This window comes from Heliangelus exortis, chromosome 19 (assembly GCF_036169615.1).
Source record: "Heliangelus exortis chromosome 19, bHelExo1.hap1, whole genome shotgun sequence".
Lineage (NCBI taxonomy): Eukaryota > Metazoa > Chordata > Aves > Apodiformes > Trochilidae > Heliangelus > Heliangelus exortis.
This window is the reverse complement of record NC_092440.1, coordinates 8,136,082-8,161,736: the sequence shown is the minus strand read 5'-3', so window position 1 is coordinate 8,161,736 and position 25,655 is coordinate 8,136,082. Positions and strand designations below refer to the sequence as shown.

Below are 25,655 nucleotides of genomic sequence, written 5' to 3'. Positions count from 1 at the left end.
GAATCTATATTGCAGTAATTGGAAATTTTGTTCTGTGCAGCTTTGGACTCCTCCCACTCCACCTCAGGATGACAATGATATCTACATTGATTCTGTTATGTGCCTGATGTATGATACTACCCCCATTCCAGAAGCAAAGCTGCCTCCAGTGTATGTCAGGAAGGAACGTAAACGACACAAAACAGATCCATCTGGTAAGTGTCTGTTCAAAAGTTCTGAGATTATTGCTGAAACTTAAAAAAACCAAGGAGATTTATCATACCTGCTACATACTTGTTCCATTAAAGAGGAAATGCAGGTTTGTCTCACCATGGTCTCTAAGCAGCAGAATCACTGGAAGCCCCAGTTCTTGCAGTGTGTCTGTCTATTTAGACACATAAGTGTTTGTAAAAGAATTGTTTTAGGAAACAGACATTCTACTTATGAGAGTGAGGACAAGGCTGATTTTGCTACGTGCCAGGTTCTGTGTAGTTACTGACACTTCTAAGCAGCAGTGGGGAATACTTGTACACGTGTGGGAGCATTTTGAGGTTCTAAGTAGCGAAGAAATCAAAGAATGGTAGTAACTACTTACCAAGAAATTTTTTATTTACCTTAGCTGCAGGCAGGAAGAAAAAGCAACGTCATGGAGAGACAGTAATTCCACCTCGTTCGCTTTTTGATCGAGCAACTCCAGGAATGTTGAAAATGCGCCGAGAGGGCAAAGAGCAAAAGAAAAACATCTTGTTGAAACAACAAACACAGTTTGCAAAGCCTTTGCCAACTCTTGTCAAACCAGCTGCTGAGGCTGGACAAGATAATCCAGAGTGGTTGATCAGTGAAGACTGGGCACTCCTGCAGGTCAGAGGACACCTGCACTTTCTGGTTTTCCTATTTCTGCTATTATCGTTTATTGTATTTTTGCTTCTAACTTCAGAAATGGCTCATTCTGCACTTTATCTCTTCAAGGTCATTTCTAATTCTTAATGGTTAGTTGACATTATGCTGACATAACTCAGAACAGATTGCCTATCATTTGTGTTCCTCAGAGGATGAATGAAAGGTTAAACTGCAGAATGTACGAGTAGGTCCTATTTCCTATGTTCTACGTTATTTCTAGTGGCCAGACGTTGGATAAGGCAGCTGGATGTTCTCCCCAGCTATGAGAACAGTCATGAATGGCAGCCCTGTTCCTCCTACACCAATATCCAAGTGTTCTCTTGCATGTCAATCTGCATAATTGCATTTTGGGCTTGCTTTATTCTCTGTCAGTGTAGGTGAACTCATCGCCTGAGCCCTGAGCTGTGTCACTGAGTGTGCGGACACAAGCAGATGGGGGTAGGTTTGGAAGACAGGAATTATTTGTCACCTGAACATTTTGTACTTTTGTCTGTTGCAGGCAGTGAAGCAGCTTCTGGAGCTTCCTTTAAATCTTGCTGTTGTATCGCCAGCACACACTCCCAATTGGGACCTTGTTAGTGATGTTGTTAACTCGTGCAGCAGAGTCTATCGCTCACCAAAGCAGTGCCGCAACAGATACGAAAATGTCATAATCCCCAGGGAAGAAGGAAAGGTGAGTTCACACAGAGGGATGCGTCTTGTTTTTACCTTAAGTTTGTAGAGTTTTTTTTCCTTATCTCCATAAACACTTGCTTTTTGTTAAAATGTTTCAACAGTGTAAATAAATAACTTTTAAAAGAATATAAAAATTATCCTCATCAGGATTTCCACTTATTTTATGTGATTTCTTTGAAAAGAAAAAGCAGCTGAACAAAATCTTCCACAAAAGATCATCTAACTTTCCTTCTTATTTTACAGCTAATGTACGAAGCTAATCCTAAAAAGAAGACAAAAAGTATTTATAAGGTGTGCATTGGTATTCTTTCAAAATCAAATCTAGACACTGTGGTATTTAGCAGCAATGGAGGTGGGCAGATAATTCATATGAGATCCATGTTGAGTGTTACTTGAATTCTGAGACATCAATTAAAATTCCAAATTTATTTTTCCTTTCTTTACTGGTACAGTGGATTGACACCAGACTTCAGCTTTTGGATTTGATAGATAAATCTTAAATCATGCAATATGTTTGTGACTTCATTTAAACTGTAGTGGATATTTTTCCACCTAACAACCACCATGTAACTTACCTGGACTGTAACAATTGTACTTAAGATCTGTAGGAGTGTACTTCATACTAGGGCTTGAGTGGATTACAGATACATAGTGAATGTAATGCTTGAAGCACCTTTTAGTAAATGAGGCTGAGAGTACACTGCAGAAACCAGAACAAATTTCATGATTATAAAGAACTTCTTCCAAACCATGCGGCAATTTAGTGACAGAATCTAGAACTTCTGACTCTAGTCCCATTCTCTGACTAAAAAGCAGGTTTGTCCCTGACTGGCAGTTTCTGCTTAGGAGAAGCCAAACATTAGCTGGCATGATGTGTTGGATGTTAACATAGCTTTGCTGGGAGAGCAGTGCAGTGATGGTTTTCTGATACTCTGTGTGCGCTGTGCATAACCCTAAACTAATGGGCTCTTGGTTTGGGTACTGAATTAAACTCGCAAAATCTGAACTAAAGCAAAGATTCTTTTTCAAGTTAGAGTTTGCCATTTTGTATGTCCCCAAGTGCTGATGCCAGTGTGACCGTGAGAACTGCTCCTTATTTTGCTCTTTCTTTGTATATTTCCCGTAGAGTTTTGTGTAACAGTAAGTTATCAGTGGCACGAGGCAGAAACCAATCTGTGATAGATATGTTGGAATACATTTTAAAATAATCTACAAGCTCACCATGTGTTTGTACATAGACAAAATGCCCTGGGAGTGTGAAATTGAAATTGAAAGTTGGTTTGTTTTCATTTTTTAGACTAAAAACAGTCGCCCACTTCGTACCAATCAGATCTATGCTCAAGATGAGGGTGCCACCCACACGCAACTCTATACTAATCATTTTGAGATGATGAAAATGATTGCAGGGAAAAGAAGTCCACCCATCAAACCTCTGTAAGTTGAACTGGGATCGTTTGATCTCCCTCTTAATCTGCTGGAAACTCTTCTGAATTGCACTCCCAACTGGGAGTAATTTTACACTGTTGGAAACTTCTGTTCCTCTGTTCTTACTCATTCTCTTAGTGTCCTGGCCTTGTGTAACTGGAACACCTTTGTATTTCTTTTGTTTGGATTAGCTTTAACTTACTGCATGAATTTGGTGTGTACTCAGTTGTTTTTTTTTTTTTTAATCTACTTTATAATCCACATGTTCCATTTGTCTGAATTGTAAACATTTTGATGTCTATGCTGCTTAGTAGTATCATGTTTTCCATGTGTATTTTGGCAGCAACTTTTTCTGCACTGATTTAATATTTACTATGAGGTTTTATTAAAATGTCTGTGTGTAGGCTCCAGTATTGGTGGGAATATCATGAAAACTTCACGAAAATCACAGTGTCATCTGCTAAAACATGTGAAATTAAGTATTTTTTTTTAAGTTTTTTCTGTCTCCAGTAATACAGTTTTGCTCAATTTCAGACTTGGCATGAATCCTTTCCAGAAGAACCCAAAGCATGCATCAGTGCTTGCAGAAAGGTGGGCACTCTGTTTTAAATGAGTTACGAATTGCATTAAAGTGCTTTTTTCCTGCTTTAACTTTCAGTCATTTGTGTTTTAACAATTGTGTGCTTTGTCTTGTAAATATTTCTAGTGGAATCAACTATGATAAGCCACTTCCTCCAATTCAAGTTGCATCCCTCCGGGCAGAACGTATTGCAAAAGAGAAAAAGGTATGGTCTGCATCTCAGCTATACATTCCTGACCCTCCTCTGGCCACTTTTCTTGTATTATTCAGAAAGTGATACTTGTCCTTGCTTGTTGATTGTGAATTGCTTCTGCTATGCTCTAAGATACAGCCATGAGTATAGCTGATAGTTGGAAACCAGCTAGGTCATGTAACTTGGAGTGCTACAGTGAAGAGAGACTTATGTACTGTCTCTGCAGGGACATATTTAACATCTGCTTAGAATTAAAAGGGTTTTGTTTGTTGTTGTGTTTTGTTTTGTAAAAAGTAACCTCCTGATTGTTCCATGTGCTGTTTTGAAGACTATGAAGCTCACACTTTGATTTCCTAGGCTTTGGCTGAACAGCAGAGGGCACAGCAGCAGACAGGTGCACAGCCTCAGCAGCAGCAAGCTGGCCAGCAGCAAGCTCAGCAACCAGCTGTACAGCAAGCACAAGCCCAGCCTCAGCCCCAGGCTCAGGCACAGGTAGTTCAGCAGCCACAGGCAGTAGTGCAGACTGCAGTAACTACTGTGGCCAACACTGCAGTATTGGTAAGAAAGGGAGGGCTCGGTGCCTCTGATGTAGTCACTTCAGTTCTTCTGTATGTACCATATTTGTGTGTACTGTATTTGTGTGTTTCATTTTCTCTGGAAAGTGAGAATTTTAGGTCAGTATAGTGAGAGAAAAGCTATTTGTGTCTTTCTGGGTTTTTTTTTTTTCCTGTGTATGCTGGGTGTTTTCTTTTTTTGCTCATTTATTAAAATGGTGTTTGTACCATTATAAAAATATGTCTTGGCATGCTGAGGTGGAAAAACACCACATCCTTTGCAAAGATTTTTTTGCCTCTTCCAGTATAGACTTGAATTTAGTTTAATCAAAGCCTGAGCAAATAAATTTGTTCAGTCAGTGAACAGTGTTTATACAGAGAGCTTGGGCAATAAAGAGAAAGTAGCTCTAAGAGCTGCTTTGTTAAGGTAGCTTAAAACCCAAAGCTTTATTAACCTTTGCAAGGCAAGTGGAATGTTGCATCCTACAGGACCTACCCTGGTTGTTTTACTGGAAATCTATGCAAAGTTTTCATGGCTTCCCTAAATCTAGAGTTTGATTTAATGAACCTAATGACAGGTCTGAGGCTTTTGTTTTTTGAGGCAATCCAGTTGCATACTAATGTGTGCAGACAGTGGTGATTTTATTTTGCTTGTTGAAGAGCAAGAATGCTGCAGCTGTTTTAGAAAGAGACAGAGAATGGGTTCTGACCCACAGGTATTTGTCTGTCTGCTGCAAAGTGATGTTTATGTGTGACTGGTGGTTTGTGGCACACCAGAGCAGTGTATTGCTCCCTTCTTCTGCCAACAAGAGTGTCAGAAGACCAGTACTGACTGAACATTTGACTGGTCCCCAGTTGCTTGTTAGTGTGGCAGAATAATGTGAATACACCAGTTGTGGTTGATTTGGAAAATGAATGAACAAGTGCAGAAATACCTGTCCATTTTACTGCATTTTTTCTTACTTTGTCACCTCTGGAATTGTGTTAAACAGCACAGTAGAGTAAGAGTTATATTCTGTTTTCTTTTATTGTTTTTCTGAACTGTTGCCTCAATTGTCTTCTACATAGGCAGGCACCATCAAAACAGCAGTGACTGGGACGAGCATACAGACTGGTAAGGAGCCTTTGGCAGTGGCATTGGAAATGATTGGAGATTTGGGTCTTCATTTTTAGAATCTCACATTTAATCCTGGCTCACTTTCAGCTACAGTGAGTGGGAATGTCATAGTGAATACTGTTGCTGGAGTCCCTGCTGCGACCTTTCAGCCCATCAACAAACGTCTGGCTTCCCCTGTTATACCTGGAACGTTGACTGTGAGTAGATCACAGCACTGGTTGTGTCCCTGGGCTGATTTTTTTTTTTTTTAGCTTTTCATGATATTAGAAGCTCTGCTTCTTGCTAATTCCATGTGCATCATATGGTTCTGTTTCAAACCCTTCTCTAATACCAAAATACCAGAACACACTGGAACAGTTATCAGAACAAAGTGCCCTAATGTTTAAAATAGTAATTGTGATAGTAATAGTGATGTAATTGTCAATTCATTATGCCATTATCATTTCCAGCCTCTAACGATGTTGTTCTTTGTTAATTATGATCTTTATTATTCTTACATGATCTTTATGTATCATCATATTCTTATATGATCTTTATTATTATTTTAATCATTTAAGACTATGGAAGATAAAACAAAAAAATTGCAAGGTAGTAAAATCAAATTTTTGTTATGTCATTGAGGGTTTGGTCTTTGAAAAAGATTTAGCCAGCTGCTGATTATGACACATATCAAAACAGGGAGGTGTGTTAGAAAGGTTTGGATCTTCTTTGATTTTGCAATGCTTTGGTATTTTTGAAATCTTTTTTTCTAGAATCCACTTCCAGAAGCTTCCCTGTTTTTTTTATGAGGTATGGAAACTGTGAGAAATAAGAATGTCTTTGTTCCTTTTCAGACTTCGGGAGGCACTGCAGCTGCACAAGTGGTGCATACCCAGCAGAGAGCTGCAGCAGCACCTGCTGCCTCCACAGAGCTGGTGACCATAGCATCAACCCAGGGAGTTCGTGCAGTGACATCAGTGACAGCATCAGCAGTGGTAACTACAAACCTAACACCTGTGCAGACCCAGACAAGATCTTTGGTGACTCAAGTTACACCAGGTAATTATTCTGGGTTTATGGATTTTTTTTTTCCAAGGGTACATAAAGGGCCTCAGAATTTCTCTAGGTGTCTTGATTGCCATAGCCCCACTATATTGAAAGTCTTCATTTGTTGGCAGCACAGTTAAACAATAAAAAATACAAACCAAATAAAATAGGATTTTTGATTTGCTTTACTGTTGGTGCTAAGATTACCTTTTTCTTCAGTATTTCTGGATAAAGTGTTGCAGTAGAAAGCTTCTTGACTCCTAGGTATTACAATTGAAAAAACTTTTTATTAGTCAAGCAGTAAAATACTAGAGCTGGCTGTCTCAACTAAAACCCAGTGTGGAGAAAGAGTGTTTTATTATTTACTCAGTTTTAATATCTTGTTTATTCTAACATGTTTTTACTTGTAGTTAGTCCACAAACTGTGCTGGAGCAGAAAAACACTCACATAGCAGCTTGGCTTTTTTACGTGAAATCAATGAATTAAAATGAATGTTGAAAAATCTTTAATTTGTTTTTTTCTTTATTCACAGCTACACCAACAGTCCAGCTCTCTGGCAAAACTATTACCCCAGCTCACTTCCAGCTTCTGAGGCAACAGCAGCAGCAGGCTGCTCAGGTCCAGGTCCCACAGATTCAAGCTCAAGCACAAGCCCAGTCTCCAGCTCAAATAAAAACTGTAGGGAAATTGTCACAGGTGAGGAAATGCTTCTAAAGTAATATGACAGGTTACTGTCATTGTTGCTATAAGCACCATTACCAGTGGGTGGTGGATCCTAGAGTGAAATGTAGCTTAAAAAACTTGGTCCTAGTAACATTTCATCAAGGCAGAGCCTGACAGCCATTTCAGATGGTAACACTTGCAGTAGGTCAGGTTGTAACCTGCTTGCTGGTACTTACTGGCAACCCATTGTATAAAGGAATTAATTGCATTCCTAGCTCCTTGATTTTAACTAGTCTGGCGTAGAGTGTTTCTCTTTTAAAGCTCCAGACTCATCTCCATTGTTTCCTTTGTCCTGTATTAGATCGGAAATGACAGAAGTGTTTGGTTTTTGCAGGAGCAGCTGATCAAGTTGCAGAAGCAGAAACTGCAGCTTCCCCAGCAGCAGGCAGCACAGCAGACACAGCAAGGAGCTCAGCAGCAAACAGCACAAGTGCAAGTGCAGCAGCAGCAGCAAACTCAACAGCTCACTGCTGTTACAGCACCTCGGCCTGGAGCAGTTCTTGCAGGCACCACAGTGACAAACCTGCAAGTTGCTCGTCTTGTAAGTTGTCTCTGACTTTGCAAAACCAGTCTGAAACACCTGATTCTCTTTGCTGGTTTAAATGAACTGGATACTGGTCATCCAAGTGCACAAGTGCTCTTTGCATGATTTAGGGAGTGCAAAAGGTGCAGCTGTGACATATACAGCTTTAGTGGCACTTACCCACTGATACCATCTCTGAAGAGTATTACTGTAAAGGAGTAATTACATGTAGAATATTTCCAACTCTTGCTTTATAATGACCTGTTATATGCAGTAAATATTTTTGTGCCAGTACAATAATCTTCATTCCTTACTGCTTAGACTCGTGTTCCTGCTTCCCAGCTTCAAGCACAAGGACAGATCCAGGCCCAGACTCCACAAGCAGCACAGGTTGCTTTGGCAAAGCCCCCGGTGGTGTCTGTTCCAGCTGCTGTTGTCTCATCTGCAGGAGTCACCACACTCCCTGTTACTGTTGCAGGCATTAGTGTTGCCATTGGGCAGCCACAGAAAGCAGCAGGTATGTCAACAGACTTGCTAAAACATAATAAAATTTTAAAGGCAGGCTGTTTCCAATAATGTCTTCTGTGGGACTTCTACTTTTGAAAGACTGAAGCGATAGAGGTTGCATTCCAGTTTGATTCTAAGACTTTGTCCATTTAATCTAGAGGTTACCATGATTCTTAGCCAGATGTGGTTGGTTTTGTTTTTATAAATACGTGAGAGTAGGCAAGCAGATTTCAAAATAAAGACGTGGTAATTTCATAATATTTTTTAAAATGCAAAATGGAAATAGGAAAACTCATATTTCATAAATCTCTCCTTTACTACGGACAGAATTTTTCCTATAGGAAGATTCTTGTTAGAACACAGTTAGGTATCTAATGCTCTAAGACAACAATGTTTTATTCTCCACTGTCAAAATCATGTGTTATTCCCATTAAAATCAGTGGGTTATTGGTGCTCAGAGCTATGCAGATGAATAGGTCTATAAAAAGCACAATCTGTATTTGCAAGCTGTGATTACTGAGACAAAGCAGTAAAATGAAGACTCTTAGAGTTCTAATTATTTTTGTAATTTTCAGGAGGCCAGACAGTAGTTGCACAGCCACTGCATGTCCAGCAGCTTCTAAAGCTCAAGCATCATCAAGCAGCACAGCAGCAGAAAGCTATCCAGCCTCAGGTTGCACAGGGCCAAGCCACTGTGCAGCAAAAGGTACTTGTTGCTTGGTCTCCTGTTGAGTTCTGTAATTCTTCTCTGGTTGTAAAGCTTGAGCTCTGAGTTGTGAGGACAATCCTAGGGAGTCAGTCAGTACTTTTAGGGCTGAGCCTTGGGTATATCTAGAGAGAACCTTTTCTCTGGTGCCTTGTCAGGTACTTAACTTTTCCAATAAGGCTGTTGTCTAGTGTGATTTCTCATGCCCCAAACTTTTTCCTTTTTAAGTAACAAAGATTAAGATTCCGTTTAGGCATTTCTCATATAACCAAATATGGAAAATTTCCAAAGATTTTCAGTGTTTTCAATATAATTTGTGCAAAGTATATTTTCTCCTGAAATGGCATTCTCATGGGCTTTGCTGTCAGTCAGCCACCAGTTTGTGCTTTTGGAAGTGCAGTAGCATATGGTGTGTGTGTGTGTGTGTGTGTGTGTGTGTGCATGTGTGTAAGAGAGAACCATGTCAGTAAGTACTTAAATTGATTTGGAATATTTGTGTCAGTGCATGAAAGCTTTCATTTTTTTCATTTTGCTACTACTAATCATGGGAGGATTTTGTTTCAATAATTAAATGTAACTAATCTTGTTAGCTGCACACCTGTTCCTTAAAATCCACGTATATATTTTGTAATCATTGATGCTTTTTTTTTCTCTTGTGTAGATAAACGCTCAGCAGGTTACAGTCCAAACCCAACAGCAGACTTCACAGCAACAAAAAGTAACTTACACTACACAGCCTGCCATTAAAACACAGTTCTTAACAACCCCAATTTCCCAAACCCAGAAACCAGGTGGAACCCAACAAGTGCAGGCCCAGATTCAGGTACAGGTAACACAGTTTTAAGCCTTAAAACTCTACGATGACTGGAGAGTTGTAAAGGTGACAGGTGATGTAGCAGTTTAGCACCCAGTCATATTTATTCTAGTCACGTGTTTGTTTAAATTGACTTGATAATAAAATTCATTGCTGCTGAATATTTGGCCTTGGAGCAGGTCAGAGGAACAACATGAACTCTAAGTTAGCCTTTCCTCTTTGAAATAAATAGTGTCACTGCTTTTTATTAAGCAAGGGATTCCCTGTTTTGTTTACTAAGGAAAATTCAGCCAGAGCTCTTCCTGGTTTTTGGTGCTGTCTCAGCTTAAGCTCTGGCAGCCAAGGGTAGGTGACACTTCAGTTACTGTTTTTTTCTGCATAACTGTATCAGTGTAACCAAGAAAAAAAGAAGGGGGTTAGGAATTGGAAGCCTTACTCTTTCAAAAAGTATATTCAAGATAATGTGGCCCATTAGAGTTTTCTGTGCTTCCTTCAATTTTCTATCTAGTTAGGAGGAAACAAGTGTGTTGCAGTTAAAATGGAAAATGCAGCTTTTCCTCTCTTAGCTCAGTTCTTCAACACACTGATCTAAAAAGTTTTACAAAGGTTCATGAACCCTGAGAATTCCAAGCTGCAGCTTACCATGAACAGCTCTTTGGGAAGGTTTTCACTCAGTAGCAGTTTTGGTATGGAGGGTGTTTTGCTGCTATGAGCAATTCTTTATTCTTTAATTTCCTGTCACTGCAGGTTGCAAAACTTCCACAAGTGGTTCAGCAACAGGCTGCTGTTGCCAACATTCAGCAGATGGTTTCAGTTTCCCAGCAGGTAGGTTTGCACTTGTCAAGTATAACACTAGAAGCATGATCCTACTGAAAGCTTATTTATTTGGAATATGTGTAATTTTTAGCTTCTGTGGGGTATGGGCAGCATTTGTGAATGATATAGCCAAGTTCTCTTCTATAAAAATGAATGTGAATGCTGAGTCACCTGCTCTGTGTCCTCTAGTCTAAAACTTTGGTAGATGGATCAATGGTTGTTGATAAGCTGAGAAAAAGATTTAAAAAATATTTTTTAAAGCTGAAAGACACTTTAAAAACTGGTGTCTTGTGATCTCTTGTCAAGATAGCAAATAATTGAACTAATGAGTGCCATCTGAGTTTGTTCTACAAAAAATCAAGTATTACAAGTTATTTTGTTCCAGTTCATAAGGCTGTGCCAAGTGAGAATGGTGTTGTATCTGTCCTAAATGTGGTGTGAGACATGAGAGAGGACAGGGGTCAGATGCAGGTTTGATGGTTTGCTCTCCCCTTCCCCAACTACCAGGCAGTTCATTTCCTTGGTTTAGATCCCTGTCATGCAGAGCATTAGCAACAGGTGTAACTTACTCTGCTGGTTGACAAGAATGATTTAACTTGGGAGGGTGGTGAAGTTACTGCCTTTGATGCACAAATATCTGAGCCAATCAGATCTTAATCAGTCACAGTTTATGGTTCAGTTTTAGTGCAGAATAAAATCTGTGACTGATGATAAAGTGTTGTAAGCTGACTGATAACCACCTCAGATGGGAATGCTTCAAGGGCAAGGTAGGCAGCAGGGAACAGAAACCTCATCAGTCAACACGAGTTGAGTTGTCCTCTGTAGTCAGTAAGAACTCCTGGGTAATTTTTCAAGGGAAATTAAAAGCTAGATTTTCAAACATCATTGATGCTGGCATAACTCTGGGACTGTTGAAGTGCATGATAAAAAGACAAATAAAAAACTCCCTTCCCACACGCAGCACTGATGTCCATGGCACTAGGATTGGGCCATGCTATGTCATTTTAAAACTGCATTCTAGGTGTACATGTGGCATTCTTTTTACCTGCATTTTTAATGCTTGGTGGATTCCTTTTGGATTGATCAAGAGTTAATATTCCTCTGGAGAAGCCTTTGCAGTCATTTGGCTTCTGACAAAGGCAGCTGAAGTTGCCCAGTGTTCATTACCTTGTTCTCTGAACAAAGAGATGTTGATTATTTTTATTTTTTTTTGTCCCTTTCTGTGGGCAGCAGTGAACAAACATCTGTGTAAGTGAGATGCCTTCTTTAGAGAGAAATGTTGTGAATGCTCAGGGTAATGCCAACCAAACTAATAATTTGTAATTGCTTTGTCATCCTAATATTTAGGTACAAGCTCAACCCCAAACTGTGACACTTTCTCAGACGACTGCAGGTCAGCAGCAAGTTCAGGTAATTCCTGCAACAACTGCTACTGCTCAGGTCGTGCAGCAGAAACTGATCCAACAGCAAGTGGTGACAACAGCATCTCCCCAGATTCAGGCTCCAGGTGGACAGAACCCAGCCCAGACACCAGCAACATCTGAAGCCCAGAATCAACAAGCAAAAGTACAAATGAGGACGCCCACTGTCAGATTGAAGGCACCTACTAAACCGAGTTGAACTAATGATTAAAATGCAATAACAGGGAAACACAACATTTCTTGTTTGCTAAGCCAAGTGAGAAGCTAATCCAAACATCCAAATGAAGACAAACCTCCTCTATATTTTTTTTTTTAGCAGAAGGTTTTTTGTAGGTGAACATTTAAACATGGAAACTCTCACATAACTTCAGTGTATTAGCAACTTTTTAGCACTCACAAGCTGTACAAGATGCATTCTGCCAGTGTTCTTTGTGCTCATTCAAACCAGATAAAGCAAACATTGCTTGTGTTTAAATTCTGCCCAGTTTCACAAGAGTTAAGTGGTAATATGCCATAAACATCAGTGAAATTCAGCTGTTAGCTCACCAGAAACTGCCCATGGGAATACGGGGCAGCATTCCCCAATTCATCCAAACAACTGCTATAGTTTGGATGTGTGCTCAGTATCCAGGGGGAAGCTGCTCAAAGAACCAGGAGTAGCTCATATAGCAGAGAATTTTCCATCTCTATAAAAGCTGCGTGGTGTTCTTGCTTGAGGTAAATACCTCTGGAAGGTCTAACTTACATTTGAAGTGCTCCCTGCAAAGTTTAGCCAATAAATGTGAAAGCCTGTAAGTATATGTAATTAAAAAGGAAAAAGAAAGGTTTCATGCTCCATTTTTGTAAGTCTTTTAAAAAAATGTTTGTTAGTAGTTTTGTGTACAGTTTACTGAATCACCCAACCTGTGCTCTCATTCTCATATTTCACTTTAAGATAATGGATATTTTAGGCATGAGCTGCGTAAATACTGTGTTGATAGTAGATGTGTATTAAAAGTGTAGCCCTTTTTTTTTTTTTTTTTTTTTTCTGGTAAAAGAATTGTTTGCTGGATACAGCTAAACAAATGGTCCATAGCTGTTTCTCATGGGACTTGTGTCAAGGAAACTTTCCAACTCATAAAATTTAATCTCTCAGTTTCATTCTGCTCTTGCAACATGTTTAAATGTTCAGTACTTTCAGCTCGGGGGGTGGGGGGCAGGGGGACAGGGAGAATAGTGAAATTAAATCTAAGACTAATTCTTCAACTGTGTAAAGAATATGATCTAACTTTTGTACTATTCTTTTACTAAAGCTAATGATGAATGTATCTTCAGGTGGGTATTTTGGATGTGAATAGAGCGAGGCCTCTTCCTCCAAATCAGTTTGCCTTAGTATTACAAAAACAAAACAAAACACTCAAGCAAAAAGCTACATAGAACTGTGGGGGCTTTTCTTTACTTTTCTTGCATAAAATGCAAACCAGACTGCTGTTTGCAAACAGCACTGAGTCAAGAGTCAAAAAAGCTCTTGGTAGCTTGAATGGATTTATTTTGGCCATAAAACTGCACGATGTCTAAAATTCAGACATGATCACATTCCTTTTCTGAGATGGTTTTGAAATTATTTTCCCATTCTGTAATCTTTTTAGTCTTTTGGGTGGAGGGAATCTTATTTAAAGGCAAGGAAAGTCTCTTTTGTTACCATCTCTGTATGTGCACACCCATTGGTACCCAGCTATCCAAATGGCTTAAACAAGAAAGAATACCCAGTCAGCTGCTCTGTTTGAAGTAGGCTGGGTGCAGCCTGTTCAGTTAAGATCACAAGCATAACACTGGGTCAGACAGTGTTCCTGGTTTTTTTTTTCCTTTTAATTTTACACTTCTTTTTCTTCAGCATCCTCTTTTTTCTTGGACCCCAGGTCTGCAAATAGAGGGGCATTGTTCTTTTTTTTTTAAGCTGTTTGTGCATGCAGTAGTATTCCCCTGACCCTGCTGAACCACTGGTTTGTGCCATTACCTGAACTTTGTTGCCAGCCTCGAAGCTGGTAGTGTCCCGAGTGGCATTAGTTTAAAACACAGATCAAATGCAGTGGTAAGGGATAACTGACATTGTGTACAGTAGAGTGTTGCTCATCCAAAAATATTGCTTAATTAGCCCCTGTTTTACTTTTAAATGTTTAGTCTTACTATGTGCATGTAAGCTGTGTGTGTGTGGGAACACTTCCAGCAGTGGGAAAGCTGCATCGTTGTGGTCTGGTGTCTAAAGAGGCAATTGTTTCTTGTTTAGGTCAGTTAATGAGGATAAAAATCACCCTTTGCTTTTTCTTCCTTCTTTTGATGTGTCTTTTTCCCAGGAGTGTGTTAGAAGTCAACCTGTAAATAACTTACAGACATAAGCATTTGTACTTGACCCAGTAGGACTGTAAGGAGTAGTGATGTATCCTACCTGAAGGTGTAATAAAGTGTACATTTTTATAACCCCGCCTCGGCCTGCCTTCTCTACCGGGAGTGTCCTGGGGTGTCTCCGTTCCACGGGAGGGGAAACTCAGGCACTTTTTCCCCAAAGCCGCGGTTTTTCTCCTGCCGCAACACGAGGTGCCCGGCCCGGGGCTGCCCCTCCCCGGCCCCGCCTGCGGGCGGAGCGGCCGCCGGCTCCTCCTCCTCCTCCTCCTCCTTCCTCCGGCAGCATGGCGCGGGCCGAGGAGCTGGCAGGGTGCTTGGAGGCCGTGCTGGGGAGCCGCGGGAATGCCAACCGCGTCTTCGAGATCCTAGAGCTCTTGGCGGTGCGGGACGGGGCGGTCTGCGGGGAGGTGCGGGGGCTGAGGGGGCTGAGGGCCGCGCTGGGTCCTGTCCGGCCCTGCCGCCCTCTGAGAGCCGCGCTCTTCCCAGGGCCGGGAGGAAGGTGAGGACGAGGATGTTCTCTGCGCAGCCAGGACCTGCGGTCGGCTCTTCGGGGCGCTGCTGGAGCGGAGGGAGCTGTTCGTGGGGGCCCTGCCCGCCGAGGAGGCCTCTCTCGCCGGTGAGTTTGGGGGGGGGAGGAAGGGGGGGGGGGGGGTCTCGCCGCCGTGTCCCGGGAGGAGCAGGGGCCTGGGGGGCTCCCGGGCTGAGCTTTGAGAACTTTGAGTTTCACCCTTCAGATAACTACAGCGCGGAGGACAAGTACAAGATCTGGATGAGGCATCGCTACAAGGACTGCGTGGATTGCTTGGCGGAGCTGATGGGCCATGAGTCCTTCCAGATCAAGGTTGGTTCTGAAACACTGATTCACCAGGGGGTCCCTTGCAGGAGCTGACACCCATCACTCCACTCTGCCCGTACGGGAGAGCAGGTGGTGTCCTAAGGCATTGCTGGTGCTCAGGCTCACCTCTGCTCAGCAGCTTTCTCAGTGAAGAACATCTCAGTTTATTCTTCCTCCTTGAAAAGTTGCCTCCTTTGGGTCTGACCCCTGATGTAATTGTTGAGGTGGGTTTTTTTCTTTCTTTTGTGTTTTTTTTTTTGTAAAGGAATTGTCAATGTGCACCCTCATGAAGTTTGTTGAGTTGGAGGCACAATATCCCCTGATCAAAGTAGAGTGGAAGGGGACTTTAACTTTTCCTCGTGAACTTCTGAAGGTAAGCTGCAGAACTGAAAAGTTCTTGCTGCTGTTACCCAATGGCACACAAAACTTTTCACTTTCTCCAGGACTAAAATTTCAAGCCAGGAGGTTTTCAGTGGGAAGGAGGGAGGAGGGTGGTGGTCTAGAGAGATCCTCTGTCTCTGGTGAGGTGGCACTTGCAGGTGTGGGAGCAGCTCCCTTGAATAGGTTTGAGATGGATTCCTGGGTGCTCAGGAGGTACCACTGCTGGGGTGGGGTTTTGGAGTCCCTGGCCTTACCTGCAAGCACCTGGGAGATTAAAGGGAATGTGCTGCCTCTCTTCAGCCACCATTTCCAAGTGACATTGTCATTGATAGAAGGGGCCCATCTAGGAGGGCAGGGGGGCTTGTCCAAATGGCTTGTGGAGATTGCTCCGGGGCAAGCTGCACACAGCCATGCCAGCTGCCTGTCAAAAAAACAGGGAGATGTCCTCAGCCAGGACAGCTCACTACCTGTTCCAGCAGTGCAGGAGAATGACCTGTTGCTTCCCTTCACAAACCTGCTGTAGGTGGTTGTTGATGGTTTGCTTCCCCTACACGAGGACGCTGCACTCCTGATCTCTCGCTTTCAAGAGTTCATGGAGTACGATGACATTCGCTACTTTGTCACTAAGGCGGTCACTGAGAGCATTGGACAAGTCATGCAGAGGACAAAGGAGGTAACATCATCCTTGTATGGGTGAAGTGGGGCTGGATGAACTGCTCTCAAACACACATCTTGTACATGAACCAGGAGGGACTGGTGGTATGTGGAAAGACTTTGAAAGCAAGAGAAATGAATGTGCTCATTTGAAGGTGGTTTGGGGTTTTTTTCTTGCTTACAATGTATACCAATTATACTAAAACTGTCTTGATGTTTGATTATGGTTTTGTTTTTTTTTTTTTCCTCAGAGGCCACTTCCATTTTACCAGCAGAATGTATTTTCCCTTATTTCTCCCATTAACATGCCAAACAAGGAGAGTGATATGGTCAAATTTATGGTGAAGCAAGGTTAGTAGGCTCCACATCATAAACTGTGTATGAAAAGGAAAATCAGGTGTGTAAAGACTCTATTGGTGTTTTCTAATGAGAAATGCCTTCTGTAATCACAGTGCCTCTTAACAGTATTTACAAAATCCTCACTCCTCAGTCTGCAGTGGGGTCCCTCATGGCCTTATGTCAAGGCAAGGACTTCAGCCCAAATTTTTAGGATATTAAAGGACTAAGTAAAAAAGGTTATTGTAACTTGTTAAACATGCAGTTCAAGTTTAACATTTGTTTTCCCTTTTTTCTTAGATAACTGGGAGGAACTGAAAGTGTCAAAGCTGCAGGTAAGTCTTTATTTGGTGCTTCAGGCTTGAAATTTTACCTGCTTAAAGTAGAGCTTTATCTACACCAGTGTGTTTAACTCACTGCTTGCATTTCTGTTTTAAGGCACACAAGCAAGCCTTTGAAAAAATGTGGCTCAGTTTTTTGAAGCACAAGGTGAGTGTTACTTCTGGCACAGGTCTGCATTGCTTTCCAGTTGGAAATGGTTAGAGGCTGTGGCATTCCTTGCATGGGGCTCCTGTGCTTTCAGCGTTGGGTGGGAGCAGCCCTGTCTTGTTGGATCATTCTGTCAAGAAACATGGTCTCGTGGATGGTCTGTTTCTTATTTCTCTCAGCCTTTTCCCCCCACCTTAAATAAGAATACCTGGGAGGAGTGATCTGACCTCTGTTGGCAAGTTGAAGGTTTCCAGGCCTTTGTGCTTGTGTCTTCCCACTCCCCCGGCTTTCCTGTCTGAGCTGTGATCACAGTTTGTTTGGAGCATTGGCTTTTTTGAAACAACTTAATTATTGTCAGCTGTTACTGGTAAACTCTTCCATTTGGGAACTGTTGCTGCAAGCTGCTCTGTTCTGGCCTTGACTTGTGGGTTGCCTTTCTCAACCATGGGTTGCTGTTGCTCTCTCTGTTGTTGTTTCACTGTATTGTTTTGTCCTTTACAGCTACCCACTGGCCTTTACAAAAAAGTTCTTGTTATTCTGCATGATTCCATCCTGCCTTACATGAATGAACCCACTCTCATGATAGACTTCTTGACAGTGGCCTATGGCATAGGTGGGTGAAATGGGCTTTTTGTCCTTTGTGAGGCTCTGCACTGTGGTATGTGTGGACTTGGAAGGGCTGCTGGACTCAGCACCACAGCCTGGATGATGAAATAATTTATATTTGGCTGGGGTGAAGCTAAGGAACTAGGGTGCACTCTGTTGTCCCAGAAAGTGAGATGTTTTTACCTGTGTTTGTCATTGCTGTTGCTCCTTGTATGTAGGGAAGATCATATTTAAGGCTTTGGGAAGGGTAGAATGCCAGAGTGATTTCTTTTGGAGTTTAGGCAGCACTGCTGATACCTGGGCTGCATCTGGACACAGGGTGCACAGTTTCCTACAGAAATGTCCTTCCAGATGAGACCTTTGCTTCCCATGTGTTGCTTTCTTGGGGGATTAGAGCAACACTTTTATCACTTGGCCCTTCAAAGCCTGTTCTAAACTGCAGCTTAGTCTTTCGAAGTGACTGAGGAGCCACTGGAGGGCTGTAGATGAAATTGTGTTACCTTACAGCCATTGTCCTGGCTCAAATTTCAGGTACTCTTAGTTTGTGTGCCTACTGGGTTTGTTTTATAATAGAAACAAGTTGAAGCTGGTATCTTTCTTGCTGTATTGACACTTGCCTGCTTTCTTCCAGGTGGAGCAATCAGTCTTCTAGCCTTAAATGGATTATTTATTCTGATTCATCAGCACAACCTGTAAGTGAAAAGAGCATTTTGTTTAAAGGAGCATGGATTTTTGCACTTATTGTTATGCAAAAGGAACTGAGATGGATTCTCCACACTGAAAATTCCCCATGAGAAGGCCAAACTCTGAACAAGAGGCTGTTTGGTTGCAGAGCTCTTTTGATAGTCTTGACTTTTTTTTTTTCGCTGAGCCTAAATATCCTCCTCTGCAGACTGTGGTTGCTCAGCACTTGAAAATCAATTTCTATTGATCTGGTTACACAGTGAAGCTGTAGTCTTTGGTGTGCATTTCACTGGATCCTATACAATTTGAAGTCAATGGACATAGCTTCACATCCTGAAAATGGCCCAGCACTGCAAGAGCTGGAAATTCCCCTTACAGCTGAACAGAGCACAGCAGTGGTCTGGGGTAGTCTGTAATGAGAACGTGGTACATTCAGACACAGTGTAGTTCAACTGTAGGTCACTAATCAACAATGGATGCTGTGTTTTTACTTTTTTTAACAGGGAATACCCCGATTTTTACAAAAAGCTGTACAGCCTTTTAGACCCTTCTGTCTATCACGTGAAGTACCGAGCCCGCTTTTTCCATCTGCTTGATCTCTTTTTGTCTTCGTCGTAAGTAATGTATTTATTATGTGTGTTCCCATATTTAATTCTTGCTTTTCTGTGGACCAGAGACTGGGTATAATGCATTGAATGTGCCTTCTGGATTTGATTAATTTTTACCAACAAAAATGAATACGAGAGTGCTGCTGTAGTGTTGTGCAATTTTTCATGTGCTATTTTTGAAGGCTTGCCACACAGCCATCCAGTTTCAGAAGTAAAAAGACAGTTATCCAAGTCTAATCTGCAAATGACAATGGATTTATTTTGATCTGTATTCCACTTGGGCTGAAAGTGGTGATTTTTCTGTCTGTCTTCATGAATATGGAAAACTAACATTTGCAGGCTTGTTATAGATCATCAAGCCATTGATAAATTGATGACCTTTTGCAGACTATAACATTGAAATATAAATTGACAGCCTGCCTTGATGCTGCCAATTCATTGTACACAAGGAAGAAACTAGATAAGCAGCTGGTCATAGAGCTGCCATCATATATTGGAAAATAAACCAGGAATAACTCTTCACAGTTCAGCACTGGGCACTTGATATCAAACCCCATGTGTTCATAATGTACTTTGGAGAAAGCAGCAAGATGTGACAGGTGGTGTCCTGTGGGGTGGCTTTGCTGAGCCTTGCAGGTGTAGGGCTGAAGTGGTTGAAAATTGTCATCATTTCATCCCAGCTCTTCTGACCTGAAGAAAGTGCCTGGATGAGCTGTTTGCTTTTAGAAATTTGCACTTTCACCATAAAAAAAAAGAACTATCCTGCACATTTATATTACAGCAGCATTATTGTTCCCATTAACAGCTGCACTCTTTCCTTTAGTCCTGGAGGTATTATGTAAATTTACCACCATGGCCCGTGCATTAATTAAACCCACAAAATGGCATGAAAAGAATATAATGAAGGTTGCCTGGCCAAGCACTCAGAAGTTTATAAAATGCCTGAATAAAGAGTACCATGTAAGTGGTCACCTACAAGAGCTGTGCATGGCTATGGTGAGTGCCTGGAGTGGATCCAGTCACAGAGTGAGTTAATTCATGCAATGAATGGAAATGTCCTCAAATTTGTTCCCAAGAGCACACGAGACTCTGTCTTACTGCTTATAACCAGGGTTTTTCTAGCTTCTCTCCGCAGCCCAAAAAATCTGAAGAACCCCACTGATCTTTTAGCCTGACAGGCTGTTTGGATTGCTGAGCTTCCTGGCTCACTTGCTGGGACTTTTCCAAGCTGGTTTTTCTGTCTCCCAACAGTCACTTGCCCGCGTACCTGGTGGCCGCGTTCATAAAGCGCCTGTCCCGGCTGGCCCTGAGTGCTCCTCCTGAGGCTCTGCTCATGGCCATCCCCTTCATCTGCAATCTCTTGAGGAGGCACCCTGCCTGCAGAGTACTGGTGCACAGACCCCACGGGCCACAAGGTAAGAGGGAATTTTGTGTCACACATTTAGGTGACGTAAAGAGTGGGATTCGTGGAAAGGTCCCAGATTCAGGAGGATCCCTCTGTCCCCTGAGTTTGTGGAAAGCCAGCAGGCTGCTCCTGCAAGCTCTGGCTGTGTAGAGCTGCTGGCATTGCTCCTCTCTGACCTTGGGCCTCACAGTTGGCTCCCCTGCCTCTCAGTTCCCTGGGAGAAGCTTGGCACGCTGGCCCAGGCTGCTTACAAATGTAAAAGGGCTGGGAGAAATGCACTGGACACTGAGCTTGTCTTATTCTCCTCAGGAAATCAGAAGAACTTGAGTTCAGAAACCAGAGACCTCTTTGATTTCAGTCTGTAGTGTTTTTGTAGGTGGCCCCACTGGGACCTCAGCAGTCTCCTGACTGACCTGTGTAGAACATCAGTAGTGAACTGTTCAAAGGTGCCTGAGATGCCCTTTGCATCAGAGTATTCCAGTTCCTTGTGCCCTGCTTCCTATGCTCTTCAAAAGTAATATGATTCTGAGTGCTACAAACAGTGTCTCCTGTGTCCTGCTTGTTTCTAGACCCTAAATGTTTTGGGAAGGAGCAGCTCCTGCTACAGCACTGGTCTGGCTCTGTTCCCTTTGAGGTCGTGCATCTCACACAGGAGATGTGAGCTCTGTATCTCTGTTTCCTTAGATATATCAGAAGATCCATATGTTATGGAGGAGGAGGAGCCATCTAAAAGCAAGGCTTTGGAGAGCTGTCTCTGGGAGATTCAGGTTTGTCAGCTAAAAAGGAACATCTGTGTCTGGAATGAGCTTTGTCCACCCTTGCTGCTTCCTTGACCCAAGCTGGCAGTGCCACTTACGAGAACCTGCTGACATGTTTTGCAAATGAGATTAATTTCTGGCTCATCTTTTATCCTGCATCCTTTTCTATCCTAGCATTAGAGGCAAAGGATTCCACACACTAGAGAAATCATACATGATAATTATTTAGGTGACTTGTGAGCACACAGCTCACTGAAAAGTGTGCAGTTAACTGAAATAGACTAAAAAGCTGCAAATGTATGAGGCTTTTTGTTTGCTTTGGAAGGGACAAAGGAACTTGCTGAGCACTGATGGAAATTAATTGGGTACAGTTAGGTCATCCTGTAGAAATTATTTTTAAAATGCTAGAGTAGAGAAGATTGTAATGTTCACCTTTCACCTGGATCATGTGTAAGATGGTGTATGAAGGCTGAAATTGGTTAAATTACTCCTGATGGCTGTAAAACCTTAGTTGACAGGATTAACCCCTTCCATTTAAATACTACAAAGGCTTTGTGGAAGGGGCCTGAAGCAGCAACTGGAATGTTGCCCAGGAGCAGGGAGCCCAGAGATGGCACCAGGGCTCTGGGAGGAGACAGAATTGGGTTGTGCATTCTAGGCATGACTTCAGGAGGAGTCTGTCTGGTTCAAGCTGGATGTGAAGCAGTTGGAAGGGGCCTTTGACTCTTTGGAGGATGGCTGAAACCAGCATTTAATGAATTTAATGACAGTACACACTTGCCTCTTCTGCCAGAATTTGATGTTCACTGAAGATCTGACCAAGAAAGAGATAGATCCCTGGGTAGGAAGCCAGACTAGGTGCGTGTTACCCTGTAGTTACCAGAATGTTTGCTGTTTGTTTCACTTTTGCAGTCTCTACAAAACCACTATCACCCAGATGTGGTCAAGGCAGCTGCTGTCCTCAGCCAGTTTCTGTCTGAAATGGAGGATGACATCTCAGGGCTCCTGGAGCTCTCAGCTTATGAGGTAGCATTGCTGGGTGAGGGATTGGAACCAGAGGAAAGGAGATGGGGTTTCTTGGGCACTGTAGCCCTGTCAGCCTTGCTGCTGGGGAGGGAGAACTGTCTTTTGGTTACCCAGAGCCAGGGATAACAGGAAAATGGCTGTTAAATAACAGAGCCTGAGGCAGCAGTCATGTCAGACTTTTTTTATATAAAGGGTTTATTGCTGGATCTTTTTAGAGGTTAAGAGTTAGCAGTGGTATTAGCCAGGGTGAAGAGTGGAAGAGTTTTGCCAATATCTTCTTTTTTTTTTTTTCTTTGTAGCTTTTTGATAAAGAAGTAAAGAAAAAGGCTACTGATGTGCCCCTGGAGTTTGAGCAAATACGAGGTTTGTTTGGGAAGAAAAATGATATTTTTGCAGAGCACTTCACTTTAGATTGATGTGATCTCTTAAACACACATCTACACAACTGATCCTGGGGACATGCACCAAGCTCCCTTGTGCTGCCTTTGAAATATCTTCATGTAATGAGAGCTGGACTGCTAGAGAAAGGTGGAGTCTTCTTCAGTGACCCTTGCCACTACCCCTGGATGGACTTTCCTGGGTTGTTCCTTGTTTCTTATCCTTGCATACTGCCTCCTGATGTTTGGGAGGGATTTTCTGTCAAAGTTTTCTGGACCTCTTCATTGCTGGGATTCCAGCCCTTTTCTCCAAAGCTGCAGGTGCTGGCTGTGCTCAGTGACTGCACTGACTGAGTGACCATCATGCTGCCATTTGATGGGACTGAGGGGAAGTGAAGTCTCTGACCACATTTTTCTGGTGTTACTTTGATACTGTTTTTATCTAGTAACTTCAGTACCTAGCTGTGAACATGTGATGATATTTTAATTATATTTTTTATATACACTTTTAAACTCACATCTTTAAAGATATGTGGAACTTCTATAGACTCAACACTCCCACTGAAAGCTCAGGTTTGTCAAAAAAACCACCTCATAGATGATGCTCAGTAATTCTGTATGAAGTGTTGCTGATGTTCCTTCATGTACATCCATCTCATGCTGTAAGGTTGCTTAATTCAAAATTCTCATGAGCTTTGGAAACGAGCATAATCCTGGTGACTGCAGGGAGGCCAGCTGATGTGCAGTGGGAGTTAAGTCTAATCCTTGATTTTTGCTTCAGAATGATAAGCAGCTTAATGTAGTTCTGCTTATAGCCTGCACATGTTGTAGGAGTTATGGCCAGTGTGTATCCAGGCACTAATCAGGTTTTAACTAGTCCACTGGTACTAGGTAGCTTTGTTAATTTGGATTTTTTTTGGTATAGTTCCAGAAGACATGCAGAAATTCCTTTTGGCAAGGTTGTGGGGTTTTTTTCCCTAAGGTTTCAAGTGGCAGATAAATTTCTTATTAATAATGCAGATAAATTCAGGACTTTTTTTTCCTAATAATTTTCAACAACTTCAACAATTTTCAACAATCTTGTTAGACTTGAACTTCACTTGCATATTTGAAATCATAGTTTGTGGACAAGAAGAATGCAGTCAAAAAACTGGAGGCCAAGAAACTGTGGCTGTCTTGAAGACAATGCTTTCTTTAGCCAGCTGGCTTTGTGCCTTCCAAACAATGGACATGTCCTCAGACTACAGAGCTCTACCTTTTTTCTCTGATACTTTGGAATTCAGTTGAGGTGGTTTTCAGCATTTGTATTTTTGTTGTTTTGTTTTTTAAAAAAGTGTTAATCTTTGTTCTCATGTGAATAAAGCAATCCTGTCTCCTCTCTGGCCAGCCTGCTTTTCTTTTTTCTTTGAATTCTGTGTAGGTAGGAAGGCAGAATGGCTGAGATAATTTGCAGTTTGCTACTCCTCAGTTCAGGTTCTCCCAAGCCTTATATTTCAGCTCTAAAAGGTATCTCCTTATATCATATGTCAAATGTATACATTTGTTTATTAAACATTTTGAAGTGCTCTGATGCTTATGGCATCACCACATAACTACTTTTAAAAGCAGTGTATATTTGTCTTTCAGATGGATGAGAATGAGCATATATATTGAATACCTTTCCAACTTCTTGTTTTACTCAGTTGGGCCCAGTTATATCTGTCAGGTATTACTGATGGGCAGTGTCATTCCTGGCTTTCACAATGACACTTGGGAGTGTCAGGATCCTGTTTAAATGCACAAATACTCAACCATTTGAGCATGGAGCAAGTCCAAGTCTTATGTTGTTAAAAATGAGGGAGTCTGGTTGTGTTCTTCATCTGGACAGAGGGTTAGCACTTAAAAGCTGACTTGCTGTGACTTCATTATGTTGTGGTGGTGCCTCACAGTCCCAGGCACAGCCCAGCTCTGCTTGGTGCAGGCAAGACAAACTGAATCCAGACAGCTCAGAGCTTACAGCTAAAGCCTGGGTGCTCCTTAGACAAGCTTTGAAGGTCTTCCAGAGACCTCATCCCCCATCTCTGATGCCTCACTTGCCTGAGCAGTGTTCTTAAACCAGCTCTTAGGTGGAGATAGCTTTAAGTCCCTGCCTGTCCTTGGAAAAACATTTCTCTGGTCTTTCATCAAGCTTTTATCTTTAAACTTTCAACCCCCTCCCCTTAATAGGAGGCATCAGGAAAAAAAATCAGCAGTTATAAATATTAAAAGTTTCATCTGCACTGAGTGAACAACCCTTATCAGGCTGCACACCCGCTGTTGCTACTGCTCTACAGGTCTCCACAGACTGCAGATTATAGATGCTTTAATCATAGTGTGTATTAACTGGAAGGCCAGATTGAAGCACCAGGCAGAGAGCACATAAATCACTCCTGTTATTATTTGCTATTTATCAGATGTGAGGAGGTGGGAGAGGGCAGTTCTGGGTTCTTTTGTTGTTGTTGTTATTTCAGTAAGCATAAAAGAGTTGTATGAAAACATTAACATAGCCCCCCCCTCCCCCTTTCCTCTCATCAGTGCCTCATTCCCTCCCCGCAGCACAGTGATAGAGGCTCTCTGTGTTGCAGTGGACTGCCCTTGGTTTATTTTCCTGAGCTTTTATTCCTACAAAGACCATTCAGTCATCCCACCCTGAAAGTAAAAGGTAGAGCTACTCATCAAGAGCATGAGTTTTGCCCTGTAAGTCAAAGGGCCAGGTGACCATGGGCTGTAGCAATCAGCTTACATTCTTACTTTTAAGATACCCATCTGGGGATAGAGGGAAGTGTAGGTTGATATCCATAAATAGATGAGAAAGAGGGAATGCCAGCCAAAGGTCTGGGACAGGCTTGCCTCAAATAGAGGGATCTCTACTCTGGGACAGAACCAGTGCCTGTCCTCTTCAAGCACAGTGGGACCCAAGTGTGCTTGGCTGCAAGCTGGCAGTGGTCCTCCAAGAAATTAGGCATGTAAAATAACTCACTTTTCACACTGTATGTTCATATGTTCAGGTATCTCAAGGGGTTATTGGCACCTGGCAAACCAGCACCCCCTGTCTGTCTTCATAACCACCTGGGAGTCCACCTCTGCTCCTCTGGATTGCATGGAAACTTCTCCCAGTGTACAGAAGATAGAACTA

The 25,655-nt window shown here is 42.2% G+C and overlaps 2 protein-coding genes across 23 annotated transcripts in view; both read left to right on the top strand.

Moving 5' to 3' along the window:
* Nucleotides 1–14,417, top strand: part of EP400 (E1A binding protein p400) — a 47,574-nt gene extending 33,157 nt beyond the window's left edge. For 9 of the 22 annotated variants that reach the window (XM_071763425.1, XM_071763442.1, XM_071763438.1 and 6 more), the window contains 18 exons: nt 41–194; nt 599–840; nt 1,379–1,552; nt 1,798–1,845; nt 2,852–2,988; nt 3,514–3,570; nt 3,686–3,764; nt 4,110–4,310; nt 5,375–5,420; nt 5,511–5,620; nt 6,257–6,461; nt 6,983–7,146; nt 7,508–7,714; nt 8,018–8,213; nt 8,779–8,909; nt 9,571–9,738; nt 10,471–10,548; nt 11,887–14,417. In XM_071763425.1, the coding sequence (XP_071619526.1) occupies nt 41–194; nt 599–840; nt 1,379–1,552; nt 1,798–1,845; nt 2,852–2,988; nt 3,514–3,570; nt 3,686–3,764; nt 4,110–4,310; nt 5,375–5,420; nt 5,511–5,620; nt 6,257–6,461; nt 6,983–7,146; nt 7,508–7,714; nt 8,018–8,213; nt 8,779–8,909; nt 9,571–9,738; nt 10,471–10,548; nt 11,887–12,159 (2,670 nt within the window). In that variant the 3' untranslated portion in view covers nt 12,160–14,417. The remainder of the gene's footprint in view (nt 1–40; nt 195–598; nt 841–1,378; nt 1,553–1,797; nt 1,846–2,851; nt 2,989–3,513; nt 3,571–3,685; nt 3,765–4,109; nt 4,311–5,374; nt 5,421–5,510; nt 5,621–6,256; nt 6,462–6,982; nt 7,147–7,507; nt 7,715–8,017; nt 8,214–8,778; nt 8,910–9,570; nt 9,739–10,470; nt 10,549–11,886) is intronic. The other 13 variants (XM_071763443.1, XM_071763445.1, XM_071763444.1 and 10 more) reach the window with 9 other exon arrangements.
* A 148-nt stretch (nt 14,418–14,565) lies between these two features.
* NOC4L (nucleolar complex associated 4 homolog) lies at nt 14,566–23,879 on the top strand. Its single transcript, XM_071763447.1, has 15 exons — nt 14,566–14,722; nt 14,829–14,958; nt 15,077–15,183; nt 15,443–15,550; nt 16,082–16,231; nt 16,464–16,563; nt 16,849–16,883; nt 16,987–17,037; nt 17,539–17,650; nt 18,275–18,335; nt 18,831–18,941; nt 20,187–20,350; nt 21,025–21,107; nt 22,011–22,124; nt 22,424–23,879. The coding sequence occupies exons 1-15, from the start codon at nt 14,627–14,629 to the stop codon at nt 22,538–22,540; spliced, it is 1,539 nt and encodes a 512-aa protein (XP_071619548.1). The 5' UTR covers nt 14,566–14,626; the 3' UTR covers nt 22,541–23,879.
* Nucleotides 23,880–25,655: the final 1,776 nt, after the last annotated feature.

What these genes read in the sequence shown, in the direction of transcription:
- NOC4L (XM_071763447.1), top strand. Translation starts at nt 14,627, where the DNA reads ATGGCGCGGGCCGAGGAGCTGGCAGGGTGCTTGGAGGCCGTGCTGGGG. An exon ending in TCATGCAGAGGACAAAGGAG is followed by an intron (nt 16,232 to 16,463) that starts GTAACATCATCC and finishes TTTTTTCCTCAG; the next exon opens with AGGCCACTTCCATTTTACCA. An exon ending in CAGACCCCACGGGCCACAAG is followed by an intron (nt 20,351 to 21,024) that starts GTAAGAGGGAAT and finishes CTGTTTCCTTAG; the next exon opens with ATATATCAGAAGATCCATAT.